The sequence below is a fragment of the Watersipora subatra genome, chromosome 4, assembly GCF_963576615.1.
Source record: "Watersipora subatra chromosome 4, tzWatSuba1.1, whole genome shotgun sequence".
Taxonomy (NCBI): Eukaryota; Metazoa; Bryozoa; class Gymnolaemata; order Cheilostomatida; family Watersiporidae; genus Watersipora; species Watersipora subatra.
This window is the reverse complement of record NC_088711.1, coordinates 60,400,481-60,416,175: the sequence shown is the minus strand read 5'-3', so window position 1 is coordinate 60,416,175 and position 15,695 is coordinate 60,400,481. Positions and strand designations below refer to the sequence as shown.

Genomic DNA, 15,695 nt, shown 5'->3' with positions numbered 1-15,695 from the left:
GTGAAAGATTTAATTAGTACTTACACGGGCTAATGTTCTCTGTAGAAGTAGAACACAAGCCTCTAGTTAGGCTGCTCAATTAGAAGAATCTTGCTGACATGCCGGCACAAGTTCTCCAATTTTTTCTTCAACTGATGAAGTACTCTTCCACAGTTACTTATGTTCCAGGGCCAAAACACCATGCAGCAGACTATCTATCAAGAACCAATAGAGCGCTGACAACTGTTAGCGACGTGTAGTTCATTGATAAAGTGGAATACTTCGATAAGGTGTTCATATCAGAGCACTCTTCTGTGAATGGCATACATAACACTTAGAATAATGACCCAATCTTGCGAAAGGTAAAAGAAAGGTTGGCCAGCCTACAAAAGTGAACATTCCTACACCTTATTTTGATCATCAGGGCCATTTGACTGTAGATAGGGAAGTGCTGCTTTCTGATGGGAGACTTGTGATACCTGGTATTCTTTAGCTAGAGATGCTCAATCTTGTACATGAGGACCATCAGGGCATTGCAAGATGCAGAGCAAGAGGAAATATATGGTGGCCAGGTATGAGTGAAGACATAGAAGCTGTAGCTTGTCAATGCAACATCTGCCAAAAAGTTCTCCCTACTCTAAGAGAGACACGGGCACCCAGTTCCTTTTCTAATCATCCATGAGAAAGACTCGGTATGGATCGGTTTCAATTAGACGGGGACGTCTACCTTCTGATTGTAGACTACTACAATTGTTAGATTGATGTTCGTAAAACCATTAAGAACCACATGTCAGCTAACCAAGTAGCCATCTTAAACAAGATTTTTGCAACAGGTGGCTTTCTCGACAATATAGTATCAGACAACAGCCCTCAGTTTTCTTCAAAATGTTTTGAGAAATATGCAAGAGACAACAGTTTTACACTCATTACCTCATCACCCCACTATTCACGGGCTAAGGAAAAGGCTGAATGTGCAGTTTGCATAAATGAAATGCCTCATAATTACGACAGGAGACCTCTCCAAAGCTCTGCTGAATTATTGATCAATCTATTTAAATAATGGGTCCTTTCCCACACAGCTTTTGATGAGCCGATGTCTCAGAACTCGTATACCTATTCTTATGGATCACCTCATGCGTTATCTTGCCAATCAGCAAGAAATTTGAAGCCGTGAGAAGGACAAACGCAAGTATGCTGCGGAGCATTACAATAAACGTCATTGTATTATAGACCTGCTTGAGGTGAAACCCGGTCAACAGGTGTACATCCGGAGTCAGAAGGCCACAGGAGTAGTCTTATGACAAGTAGCTCTTTGTTCCTACACTATAACCAACGAAGCGGACAACACAATACGTCAAAACAGATCAGCTCTCATTCCAATGACAGCCCCTCAAATACTCAGGTAATCACACCAGCTAAACTAGAGTGTAAACCAGTGAATGTCAAAAAAGGGGCAAGATATACAGTCTCTGAACATTAACAGTAGGCGGGGATGTGATCGCAAGCCATGATATGTTGTAAAAACTACCAAACAGCTTCTGGATAATTATGACATATATGTCCTATGATGTACTTTTTGTACTGAGACAAATCCTACGGATGATCATTTTCATTCCATATTCTATTTCTGATTTTTGCCTTACACAGTTTAACTTGCTTTTGTTGTATGTTTCAAATGCAAGAAGGAGAGATGTAATGAAACTAGGCTGACTTTATTCTAAGTGTTGTTTTTCCTTGCTTATGTTGTGTACATGGTTTTGGTCTTGACATCGGTGGTAATTCTGGGCGCAAGTTTTCAAAATAAATAATGAGCAAAACCGCAACTTTTCAAGTCTACATTTAACCACTGAAAATCCAAACGCAACAATACTACAGCGCTTTTCACTCAACTGTGCCAAAGCTAATTAATGCTACTGGCGATGACAAGCTACCATATAACCGGGTTGACACGTTTCAAAATTACTTCTGATTATTCAAAAAAAGTTTTTGCTTGGTTTTGACGAAAGTGGAGCTACGAATAAAAAAACTACATACCCACTATAGAGAAGCGATAACTGCAAAAGAAAGGTTGATGGTAATGTTCACTGAAATATTTAGCTACCGGCGCTAGTTTAACTCAGCTGCATTATGAATGATACATCTCAGTTGCTAGCTTATCACAAATAATTTTCGAAACTTTGACGGCATTCTATAAGTGTTTAAAAGATAACTTTTTCAAACCTCCATCTAGTGTGCAAGAATGATTCAACACCTCCACTGATTTGGAGCAGAGATGAAATTTCTCAAATGTCATTGGTGCCCTCGACGACAAACATGTCATGATGATCGAGCTTCGGCACGCTGGCTAGGAGTATCATGATCACAAGAGGCAAAAATCAATTGTCTTGCTGGCTATGTGTGACTCAAACTACTCACTTCCGTATGTTGATGCCAGGACTTAATTAAAAACATTTTATAACTAGGCTGCTTGAAATTCATTTCTTGTGTTCTGAAACTTCTCATCAGATTTGTGTACAGTGATACAAATAAGTACAATCATTTTAAATTTTTTACATTGCTAACGTGTGGTTAGGTGAGCATATCTAAGACTTTAACTTGCGTTAGCAAATGAGAATTACTTATGTTTGAGAGCTGTCAAGCAACAGTAACACAATCATGGTTTGATTAATTATTATTATATTAGATGTACATCAACCAACACCACAAGAGCTTATTTGATTGCATCAATTATGGTGTTCTCCATCCACTATACAGCAGTTAAAGGTTGACTTGCAATAAAATTCCTGACAGTTATTTGGTATCAAAAAGTTCATCATGTCTTACTCTGCTGTGTTGCAGGTGCAAAATATGTGGAAATGTGATTACAAGCTCTTAAAAGCTCAAAAATGAACAGTTAATCGCAGCCATCATGGAAATGCCGTAGATTGGAATCCCTTTACACGTTTGGAGACGCGATTTTATCACGTGAAATAAAGGACCAATAAAAGGTAGAGATGCCACCTATTCTAATTTCACCAGCCGATTCAGATACCGATCCGATATACCAATTCTTACTGAAAAATAATCCGATTCAGATACCAGTAGTATATAAAGTAGCTGATCTAGACCAGAATTTTCACCCTGGCAGTTTTTGTCTAAAAATCTAGACTTTTAGAATTTAAAGTTTTCAAAATCCTTGGGATTTTGAAAAAATGGAGAATATTAAAAATTCAAAAATAAAATGGAAAAGAGAGTTAGAAACAGGCACGGCTGTCACCTAGGTGACACGCCACTGCAGGACCTTTCGGTGCTGGTCACGCTTGCTTTTTGCACCTATTTATTATACGCTTTTCTTTAAGCCTCAGTCATTTTTAAAACCAACAGGCTTAAAGGTTTTATATAATAAATGGACAAGAATACGAGTATCGCAATTTTCCCCAAGGAAGGTAATACAATGAAACTTATTATGAATTCTCCACCTTACAGAGGAGCTTTCACAAAAAAGGTAGATAGAACGCGCTCTTAGCAGGAAGCGCAGAAATTTGAAATCGAAGGCTACCAGAACATGAGTGATACAGAGTTGGAAATGGCGTTATTTTCAGCTAGAATAAAACAAAGAGCTCAAGAATGTGGAATAGAAGGCTACCAGAACATGAGTGATTCAGAGTTGATGAATGCATTATATGGTCAAATAAATAGAGTAAGGAGGAAGCAGAGGTTCTATGTAATGAACTTGAAGGGTTTGTTTTTGACAAAGAATTATGGGTGAATATGTTGCCGGATAATGAAAATATGAGTAAGGAGGAGCTACTCGCTTCATTTCATAAGCTGGATGGTATGAAATTTAATGGGTTAGAGTTTAGTAAAGATTCGGTTACGATGAATAAAGAAAGGGTGATTGATTTCTTATGCGCTTAGATGTTTTGCATGCATGCAAAACCAGTGCGACTGACAATTCTTGCATATAAAAACTAATGCAATGATTGTCTACACATTGGACATATGCTTGAGTTTTTAGCCCATTCCTCTATGCATTCTTTATGAAATATATGCTTGCAAAGTGTACCCACCGCTTTTGAAATATCAGCTAAGCATATAGAGCATGGATCTTTTGCTTCTGCAGAGGTAAGTACTATAGGTTCTATTGCACGCTCATTCCGTACACGGTAAGTTATGGCATCTAAAAAATTACGGTATGCAAGCCAGAAACTCATATCAATTACAATACTCTGTGCTCTTCCTCTTTCTCGTTCTTCTTGAAGCAGTGCTGGCGATATAACACTTCCTAGAGTTTCATTGCTTATATTGTGATAGTCTAGTATGTTTAGTCTCTGTGCTTGCTGTTGACAGTACACTCGCAAGCTTGGATGAGATAATATCACAGGTCTTAGTGCATATTTTCCATCATACTGCCAATAATCACGCCATGCTCTTATGTAAATATTTCTTATATCATCAATGCTCATTTGTTGGTAGTCTTGTAAATTCAATTCTTCCATATCACTCTCAAACTGTGCTCGCAATCTTCTTGCTTTTCTAGCTTTTTTCTTAGCTTTTTTTGTAGCATTTCTTAGCTCTTTTTTATCCATTTGCTGATAGCCTTCTATTTCAAACTTTCTCGCTTGACCTTCACAGTGAGCTCGCTGTATTGCTTTTCCTAGCTCATTGTTGCTCATACCCTGATAGCCTTCTATAGCCAATTCTCTTGCTTTCTGCTCTATTTGTTGTTGTCTATTTCTCCTTTCCATTTATTATACAAAATGTTTAACCCTTAATCATTCAAAATTTCGTCGACATACAATAAAATCCGTTGACATAAATAAATAAAATCCGTCAACCAATTTTAAAATCCGTCGACATAAATAAATAAAATCCGTCAACCAATTTTAAAATCCGTTGACATAAAATAAATGGACAAGCTAAAGAAACTATATTATTCGCCGTCTGGCTATCAGCGTGGTAAGACTGCCGCGAAGAAATTGCGTACAAAAATTCCCGAGTTAAAGCAAAGCCAGATCCAGCACTGGCTTGACCGACGGCCGGTCTATCAAATTTATAAACCAAAGCCCAAGGGTGTGAATTTTCCGCATTACACCCAAAATAAGCCTAACCATACTCACCAGATTGATTTGTTGAGTCTTCCCGTTGACAAGGGGTACAGGTACGCGCTGACAGTGGTGGACATCGCTTCTAGGTACAAAGAGGCGGAGCCACTAAAAAAGAAAACAGCGGCTGATACGGTTGAGGCTATTAGATGTATATATAATAGGTCACTACTGGAATATCCAAAAGAAATAATGTCTGACAAGGGGCGTGAGTTTATGGGAACTTTCACAGAACTGATTAACGAGAAAGGCATAAAAATATCTAGAAGCCTTAATAAGAAAAAGGTAGTGTTTGTAGAGCGTTTTAATAGAACGTTGTCTGAAAGGTTGTTCGCTCACCAGTACGCTGAGGAAATTAAAACTGACAAGACCAACCGAGAGTGGGTAAAAAGGTTGCCAGGTGTAGTGGCTGCGATAAATGATGAAGAAACTAGTATGATAAATATGAAACCGGTGGATGCTATAAAACATGACAGTGTAACACAACCCGAGTATGATGAGGTCACTGAAGACTTGCCGATAGACTCATTGGTGCGGTATTTGTACAAACCCGGAGAAGAGCACAATGACACGCGGTACAGAGCCACTGATGCCATTTGGTCGGTAAACGTATACACCATAGATGAGATTTGTTCAGCTGAGAATCAACCATCCGTGTACACGCTCCAAGGCATTGATGACCAAACGTTTACTGCAGAGCAGCTGCAAGTTGTACCACCCGATACAGAGGGATTAGATATACAATAAATGACGGAAAAAATATATCCCAAACTGCCGACAGCCGACTGGTATCGCTACATCCCTTACTATAGTAGGGCTGCCCATTGGTGTGGTACTAACGGGTCTAGGTGTTGCGTCAGGTCTGATGGCTGCGGTACTGACACCCATAGCGAAGCACTGCGCCAAGAAAAAGGTCAAGCATGCCAAGAAGCACGCCATTCTGTGCACTGGCATATTTGTGCTAAACAAAAAGATCTCACGCGTGCTGGATGATAACTTTATTAATGACACGGAGTTTGAGGACATTGTGAATGAATACAATGCCGTACGTCGCGAGCTCGAGTCTTTTGACGTTGACAAAATAAGAGCGGAGGCTAAAGAAGAGCTAACTCAGCAGCTGCTTCAGCGTATGCCTGGCGCAAAAGAAGCTGCACAGTAAACCTCGCAAAATTTTATACTCGCGAGTATAAAATTTTTATTTAAATACGTTTGCGGGCAGTCCGGCGTCCTGTAGTTTCTTCAGAACAAAGCTAGCCATTGCAATTTCTGCGGACAACATGCCAAGACTCTTGACCTTCATTTCGACGGATCTGTCCTTGAAACCCAGTTCTTTAACCGCTTTTCTAGTGACTACTAACCCTGTAGCTAACAAAGCGCTTTGGTACAGCGCGTTACCAATATCATTGAGAGTGTTGTTCATCTGCGCCATTTATTATACTAGAATATTCTCGCTTTTACGGCGGGAGTTGGTGTAGGCTTTGGCTCAGTGGGAGTTGGTGTAGGCTTTGGTGTGGGAGTTGGTGTAGACGTTAGTGTTAGTGGCTTTGTGTACCATTGCCAACCTATCAACAGTAGAGCTATAGCGAGACCGACGGTTGTCCACGCGTGTTCAGTTTCTTTGGGATGTTCAGTTTCCTGGGTTATCGCGGAGAGCTCATCGCTAATGTCGCTCAGAGGTTCTAGAGGAGTCTGCATCGGCGTCATCCTCTTGGGGTTTTTCTTGACCGTTGTCATTTATTTCTAGAGAATTTCCTACCCACTTGTAGTCGATGTGGTTGGCAGTAGTGAGCAGTACTGAGAAAAGGGCCAAATACATTCCATAGTCGTAGTAGAATGGCGGGAAATATTCTTTGAGGAATGCCTCGACAAAGACGTCTTTGTTTAGTTCAGCTTCCAGTTCCACCTCATCTACAGACACGGCTCTAGACACAGATTTTGTCCAGAGTTTGGCGAACACCTTGGATACGTTACCGGCAACGTTGTCAATGATGCTCTGCTCGTGTTTGAGATATAACTTTTTAACTTCCTGCTCTGACATTTTGGCAAGGTCTTCTTCCGTCTTGACGCGTGCCTTTACCAGCCTTGTTCGATAGTTGGCATCATGTACTGATGTCTCCTCAGCCTGCTCCGGTAGTGAAATTGTCGGTTCCATTTTATTATACAACCGTTTCCATGTCAGGTAGCACTTGATGATTACAAAGCTCCCGAGAGAAAAGCAGAGTGAACCCGTCGCGTAGAATATTTGTTCAATCATTTGCTAAGGATCAAATACTGTCCGAGGTCAGTGTTGACAAACAGCATAAAAGTATTTACTAGTCCAGCCTTTATTTCAACGTGGCGCTCTGACGGGATAATGTCATTCTCGCTGGTAAGAGTCTCAAAAGACTTTTTACAAGCGTTTTTGGTTACCAAGACCCAATGAATATTTTCTCTAAAATCTTTGGGAGCCGAAACGTAGCGCTGCGTTATGAACCAAGTGGTTAGGTTGGCATGGCGCCCGCTAAAAGCGATCTTGCTGAGTGATGTGCGGTGTTTGTTGAGGTCCTTTTCCGCGCTGCAGTCGTCAATGATGATGAGCGACTTTTTACCCGACAGTTGGCCGCCTTTGGAGTGTCACTTGATCAGGCTTTCTAGGTTGTCAACCAAGTTACCGTTGCACAAAACTGTGCACCTATTCAGCCAAGGACGATTGTAAGTCTTGTTGTCATGGAATGTGGGGCAGATGATAAAAATGTGATCAAAAGCATGAAGGTAATACCTTTCAATTACACTTAGCGCGTGATAAGTCTTACCCGAGTTTGTTCATCCGCAAATGATTGCGTTGTGCGGATGCTTTGGAAGTAAATTGTCCATTTATTGTTCAATATTACTCAGTTGGTTATTTACAAAAGATACTCGTTTGTCAGTCACTAGAAATACAAACGCTTTGTCATCGTCTTGCGTTACATCTTTTGATAGCTTAAGCTTGACATAGTCTTTGATCTGTCGACCCGTCCCACTCGATCTTTCATCATTTAAAGTCCTCATATCTATAATTAAACAAAACTTGTCCGTGTAAAATTTTTCTTGGTTGATGAACGCTTCTCCTCCATCACCAAAGTACTTGACCGCGTTCTCATACGAGTAGGGAGCTAAGTAATTTGATGTAAATTGCTGGTTTGTTGCGTCGTCTATATCTAGTCCGACATCTTTTAGCATCGGATTCCAAAATGCAGTGTCAACAGAGTTATCCTTCTTGAAAAACACCACGATTGCTCGAAGACTTTCATAGCTCGCGTTTATGTTTATTTCAAACTCGGACTCTTCTTTTTGTATATCCTTGGTCGTGTGAGATTTGTAATCGTTGATAATGTGACTATGATTAGAATATTTTTGTTTAATACCTTCAGCCAAACTGGGTTCTAAAATGTAGTCATATTCTAAGCAGAGGTTGGTCAGCGTATACTTACCCGCGGCGAATTTGATATGAAACTCTACATTGTTTTGGATCGCCTGCGGAGTAAAGGCGGCGTAAGTCAAAAATGATCCTAGGTGAAAAGAATATCTCTCACCGTGAATCTTTGCGAGAATGTCTTCAGCCGCGCCGTTTATTGAATGTCGTTTCTTTTTAGTCGCTGTAGACTGAATACCTCTATGCGTAAGATCGTAAGTATACTTTTGCTTCGAATGCCAAAACTCTCTATATATCGCTAGATGAGCGTAGTTGGATATGTCGGATATAGTTTGACCATTTATGGTCATCTTAAACTTTTCTACGATCGCCGATGTAAGGTGATCGGGAATGTCCGCTTCAGTTCCATCGCTGGCTAGTTTGAAATTGTAGGTTAGATTAAGCGATTTGGGGTAAAGAACTGTATTGGGCGTTAGCTGGGGCATTTTAATTACTAGCTCATCGCTAGGACTCGCTGTAGATGGATTGTGCACGACTCGCGCGCGCATCTTGTGCTCTTTTAGACCCTGCCTGTCTCTCGCGGACAGGTTATGGTTTAATTCTCCTGTATACATTTATTATAATAAATAAATATGGAATTGGAAGGTAAAGACTTTAACCCCGATGTCGATGAAATCCCGGGAGAAACATCATTTATCGAGCCCGCATCATCATTTACCGAGCCGCGCATTCATGAACAAAATGATGCGATATCCAAGGCGAATAATTGGCTCGCTCAAGCTGAGTTGCCCAGCATTGATGAAATAATTTTAAAAAAGGGGAAAGGTAGGGTTGTAGATAAACGATTGTTTTCGGCTATTGTTGAAGTCGTAAAACCCCGAGATGTTGATGGAATAAATGCGGCTATAAATATTTATGACGAATACTGGCGGCGCGGAGGTACTTATGATGACTTTGTTAGTAAAAGGTTTCTTACGCGAGAAGAAATTGATAGCTATCTCGCCTCTTCTATAGATAGTGTACCTAATCCTCCCGTTAACACGCCGGGTGTAGACACGCACATGCAAAATACAATCAGTGTAAAACTATCCAAGCTGGATATATACTCTGGTATAGATCATTCCAAGTTTGTTCCGATGGATGACGGTGGCCTCACTGTAAAAACGAGCAAAGGCTCGCAAATGTTGACTTATGTGCGTAACCCTGAGCTTTTTGTCAAGAATCCAAAGATCCCAACCGCGGAATATCAAGGACTTTTTGGCTTGAACAAAGACGAATACACGAAAAGAGTAGAAAAAGTCAATGCTAGAACCATCGCTCCGGTGGATGAAGAAGTGGATGCAGATCAAGGCAATTTGACTGACTTCAAGTCATGGCTATCTAAACAGGGAGACACGGTGAAAGACCGAGCAAAAAATTTCATAGATCGGCTCAAAAGTAACAGAAAAACATCAGAGTTTAATTATCGCGAAGAATTTGAAATGAGTGATATAGGGGGAAGGTTACCGGAACGAGAGTTAGTAGCTATTGATCAGAGATTTCAAACTATAGAAGGACAAATATCAGTGGCTGTGTCAAAAGCTGCGAACCTGACAGAGCAGATACAACAACTCAATGCTAAAGAGGTCAAATCTCCTAATGAACTCGCAAAGTTGCAACAACTAAAAGAAGAGTTGGATGCGCAAAACGGTTTAATCAGTGATCTAAAAGGAGACCTTTCGGATAATACAGCAAAGATGCGAAAGCAGCGCAACCTAATTTTAGGCATTGGTGGTGGGTTAGCCGCTGGAGGAATTTTAACGGCCATATTCGAAGCGGTAGCGAATGCGTTGGGATCTGATGCGGTAAAAGATCTTATTCCTAAATCTACCGATCCGAAGGATATTATCAAATATTGGCAAAATTATCAAGAAAAATCTGGAAGACTTGGCCGCGTACTTTCATGACAGATATCTAAACACTTCCGGTGCAGTACAAGCATTTTGGCACATGATGGAAAATGCTGTAGATTATCTCGAAAGCAACTTGTGGATAATCATCGCCGCGGCATTAACTTTGTTAGCGTATGAAATAAATAAGCACAGATAAATCTTTTATGACGCCATAAAAGATTGTTACAAAGATTGTTACAAAAATTGTTGTTTAGGTTTGCGAAGATTGTTACAAAGATTACAAAAATTGTTACCTTATTGGATTAGCGCAAAACCTCCTACACCCGCAGCCGTGGCAGCGCCTACAAAAACTCGCTCATTTTTTTTTTTCAGAGCTAGGGGTGTAATCTAAAGAAGGCGCTTTTAAATCAGGGTGAGGTAGTGTAGGCTTTTCACCGTAGAGCTTTTCATAAGTATCAAAGGCTGAATTTACCGAGTATATTTCATCGGTAGCCTCCTGCTTTCGAGCATTTTGCTCGTTTAGCCAATCTTGGTTTTTGGCTCGTTTGATGTTGTAATCCGCTTGTTCAGCGTTTAGCTTTTCTAACGCCGCATTATGTCTCTTGGCTTCTTCCTGAGCTCCATTTTTATCAATCTTTGAAAAAAGATAATTTCCACCGGCGAACGCTAAAGAGTTTACGACGGCTCCCACTACCATAATCGCGATACTAGCCATTTATTATATCTCATAAAATACTATAAGCTCTTTTATATCATTTCTGGATACGATACAGGTCACAATTCCGTCTACCTGAAGATTGATCGCGTGTAGTTTATTAGTTAACACCCCGGAATATGTAACAATTTCGGATTTGTCATTAAAAAATTGTACATCTAACCTCACATCGGATGAGTATGGCCAGTAGAGAATAATATCTTTGATATTTCCACCTCGAGGAATAACTAGTTGAAACAAGGCTTTTTTATCAGAAACACTTATCTGCTTTAGCCTGACTTGATGCACAGTCACGGATTTTAATTTTGATCTGCCATACATTTATTATACGACAACTCAATCTCAGCAACAAACTTGCCAAGATAGGCATTACCTCGTTCATCCGAGATTGACACGTTTAAGCTGTTGAGCTCGCCAATGAGCATGGATTTGTAATTATTAGTAGGATGGTGTTGTATTATTTCTCCCACATCAGTTCTGCCTATGGGAATAATTGAAAGGAGATTTGATCGTTTACCGTTCCATAAATTTTTAGACGTGTCTATTCCATCGATGTATAAATACAAACACAATGGGGTCAGATATAAATATTCATTCTCTATCAGTTTGGCTAGTCCACCCGTAATCGTCGCGTCAGTACTAACCTTTAAAGTGTTTTGATGAACTTTAAATGAGCCTGGTAATTTGGAAAGGAGCTGCTCGTACGTGTAATACCCCGGCTGAATAGTAGTCGTTCTACCGCTGTACGTGTAACTGGTCACCTCGGTCAAATTGTAAAAAGATAAATATAACGTAATTGTCTTAAGGCTAATACCGGTTGCCTTCACGGATCGATCGAGCTCAATGCGACCGGTTTTGTTTATTGTCAAAGAGGTCATTTATTAATAAATGACTGGACAACTATTTAGCGGTTATCCCATAGATTTTTACAACTTAACTGTCGTCGTAGCGATAGACGAACATAACAAAATATCGTATAGCTTTGTCAAAAAGTTTGTCGATATCTCACCAGCACCGGTAGTGGTTAAAAGCTTTGATGATGTCAATCGATGGTATGATGACCCCATGTTATATTATTTTCAGCAATATAAATTTGCCTTATACTGCGCGACTGCTTTGTGCGGTGTGAGTAAAGATCAGCTGACACGAGGTCTACCTCTTACAAAAGCTATTTTAAACTTTCACGTTATGTACCAAACTAAAAAGATGTTGGCGCAAATGGAGATTAGAAATCCCGGTGATCGAGATTTTGATCCGTACAACAATCCTTACAACAAAACCGAGTACTGCAAATTGCTCAATGAGTTTAGAGTAACCGCTAAAGATATTCCTGAGATTGATCAACCAGCCAGAGGTCTCGGATTTATCATACAAGACGGTGGTAGTAAAGTAGGTTCTTTAGAAAAACAGATGGCTGATCTAGGCAGGCATCACAAACCGTATCCAAAATATCCATCAAGCAGTAAAGATAAGACGGATATGGATGTGCATCGGAGTGGTGCCAATGGTTGGGGTACTTATTACCAGTTTCCGGAGTGGAATTCGAGTGCGGGTACTAAAATGGTTTCGGTAACTCAAGACCCATTTGACTACAAAAGGGTAGTGCCCAATCATAGTAAGTCATTCACATCCCCCGGAATAGTTAGACTTAATGATAGTATTAGAGCTTATGTCTACTGTTTACTGGGAGCTCAGGTGCAAGCTAGACAAGCGGGTTCCTCCCTCGAGTCTCAACAAGAATTTTTAGTTCTGGTCAATGACTTGATCATGAAAAAGCAATTTCTCCAAGATTCTATATCAAACTTTGAGGACGCCCTCACTAAAACTCGCGGGCAAACAAATTATGTTATAGCCAAAGGTCTGTACATGATACCGTCAGACTTGAACTTGAACGCTTTAGGGCAAAGCGTAAAAGGATTTAACGATAAAATAAAAATAGCCCAAGCGTTTGATAGCGTAGGAATAAAACCTCCACCACCGAAACCAAAACCCACACCGCTAAAGCCTTCACCAAAACCCAAACCCGCGCAACAGCCAAAACCTGCGCAACCTGCACCAAAACCTGTGCCACTACAACAGCCACCTAAACCCAAACCTGCACCACTAAAGCAGCCTCCAGCACCGACACTAAAATCAACTCCTTCTGTAAAGCCATCTATATTTCCTACAGAATTATTTTCACCAAAACCTGCCCCTTCTGTAAAGCCATCAACAGAATTGTCACCGCCCGAAGGCAACGTTCACGAAGGAAATAAATTGTTAATTGGCGGCACTATAGTCATCGCGGGTATAGCTTATTCCATGATGTAATTTTATACGACCGTATAAAATTATGACAATGCGGCTTGTAGAGCCGCCTTTTTCATCGTTTTGTACCTGGGTATACCTTGTGCCTTGGCCAGCTTTTTGAGTTCAGGTACCTTGACACGCATATTCTCATACCTAGGTAAGGGTCTACCTCGAAGTGTATATCTCTCAGTAGACTCTTTATATTCATCATACACAGGGGGTCGGACGAGATCAAACAACTCCATCGCAATGATCCATCTTTGACTCAACTCATCTAAACTTTCTTTTGCTTTCCTATTCAAGAAGTGCGGCATTGTTAATGTCATTTATTCTGTAATGTCCGTGTGCCAAGCTATTTATTGAATCTAGGTAATAGCGTTTGTCGTCAAAGGCCGACAGAGTCTTTTTGCTAAAAGTCCAATTTTTTATCTCGTGTAGTTTGGACTGGAGTGTCGTCATGGTGGCATTCGGAGCCGGAACTCCACTATCCAGGCATTTTTTGTAGGTATCAAACTTTAGGTTTTCGGTTATACACTTTTTCACTCCTTTGCATTTTGTCAGTTCCCAACCCTCACCCTCTACGCAGTATGACTTGGCTCGCAAAGCCACAAACTCTGATATCACCTTACCACCCTCATCTTTCATGAGGCCTGGCACCTTTTTGTTTTTGTCACTGTAGCACCAGTGATCTTTTGGGTAATTGCTCGTGTCGTACAGGTGTAGTGGCATCTCTTTATAAAAATCTTCAGTCTCGATCAGGAGCACAAGACTGTCCGTGTCAGTGTACATCATTCGGGCATTGGGATACTGCTTTCTGATGACATCATAAAAGAAATCGTACATGTGCATCTTTGATAGATCCAAGATGGCTTGACCAACATAGATTGGCTTGTTTAATGTTACCGTCGTTTTCTTCATTGACACGGCTGACAGTTCATCATTAAACTCTTTCTTACACTTGAACCGTGGTCTGTTGATGAGCTTCTGTCGGCGTTTCGTGTTAGTAGTCAGTTCAACCTCGATCCGTTTGCGAACATCCTCCATCATCTTGCCAAATAGCGCATTCATCATAAGCTTGAAAAAAGCTTTACCAAAATCTGTCTTAGCCTCCTTTCGAAGTTGATTATTGAGTTGTATGTAGCATTCCATCCAAGCGCTCTCTTTAAACTTGAGAGCGCGGTGCACTTTGGTCACACACAGACCTTTTTTGATATAATACTCTAGAGTTTTGTGATGTACAACGTAATTGCACTTATCTCTAAGATTGGGCACTAGCTTGGGCACTTTTGCATAGCAAGGCTCTCCGAGCTTCACATCACCAACGGATCGCATATATTCCGACCATTGATCGGGTTTTGTTGACTCGGGTGCGAATGGATAGTCGTTGTGCTCATCATGCAACTCGGTTGGATACTCAAAATCCACTTCCGCGACATACCCTTCATCCTCGCTAACATCGGGCAGTTTGCCATCTTCTATCCACTCAAAACCACCAGTCGGTAGTTTTTTCAACATTGTCGAAGGGTACAGACTGTTGGCATCCAAGTACATAATGTAGGTAGTTGGCTTACTCGGATCGTAGTCCTTTACATATGGATTGTTTGCCTTGGCATACCGCAAACCGCCGCAGGTAGACATGCCACCTCTTATGCCTCTCTCAAAGAAATTATACATATCTACATCGGTGATGAGCTCCAGTTCTTGCTTCGTTATTTTTAAGCAAGCATCCAATGACAATGAGGGTGCAGAGATGTAATGGCATGGATCGAGGCCATAATTCTCCATGGCTATTTCTCTATAACTCTCAAAGACATCCGTCAAGAGTAGCGCATCGCTCTTTAGATATAGGTCATGGTAGTCACCCAAATTTCTACATCCGAGCTCTCTCCACACTTTTTGAGCATGCAGGTAGTCACCTGGCTGCAAGCCCGCATGATTGTCTAGCAATGAGCTAAAGTGTATAATCTTTGGAAGTTGCTTTTCTTCAAATCGCTCATGAGAATCCATATACTCGTACGGATACACGCCCTTTCTCGCCAACAAGCCATAGTGTTCCGGAAACTCCTGTTTCAAGTGTGAGAGATCGTCTAGTCCTTCCACCAGTTCGGCCAGTGAACTGTTGAGGTGTTGCATGCTGTCGATAAACTTAAAGCGATTTATTCTCATTGACATGTACTTTTCATCCGTGTTCGCTATAACATCGATGCCCTTGTTGCCCTCGTAAGCCTTGACAATTAAATGAGAGTCATACCCCTTGAGGTTGTGAAATATCACGTTAATCTTTTTTGTCTGTTGTGCTTGAGATTGCAGCTATTGTGCGCGGGGCCTCTGTACGACCCAGAGAC

At 40.8% G+C, this 15,695-nt stretch overlaps 1 protein-coding gene across 1 annotated transcript; it reads right to left on the bottom strand.

Annotated features, from left to right (window-relative positions):
- Positions 1-13,644: 13,644 nt before the first annotated feature.
- On the bottom strand, positions 13,645-15,483 carry LOC137394426 (uncharacterized). Its single transcript, XM_068081144.1, has one exon. The coding sequence runs from the start codon at positions 15,481-15,483 to the stop codon at positions 13,645-13,647; it is 1,839 nt and encodes a 612-aa protein (XP_067937245.1).
- Positions 15,484-15,695: the final 212 nt, after the last annotated feature.

Coding starts and splice junctions, on each gene's coding strand:
- LOC137394426 (XM_068081144.1), bottom strand. CDS start 15,483: ATGCAACACCTCAACAGTTCACTGGCCGAACTGGTGGAAGGACTAGAC.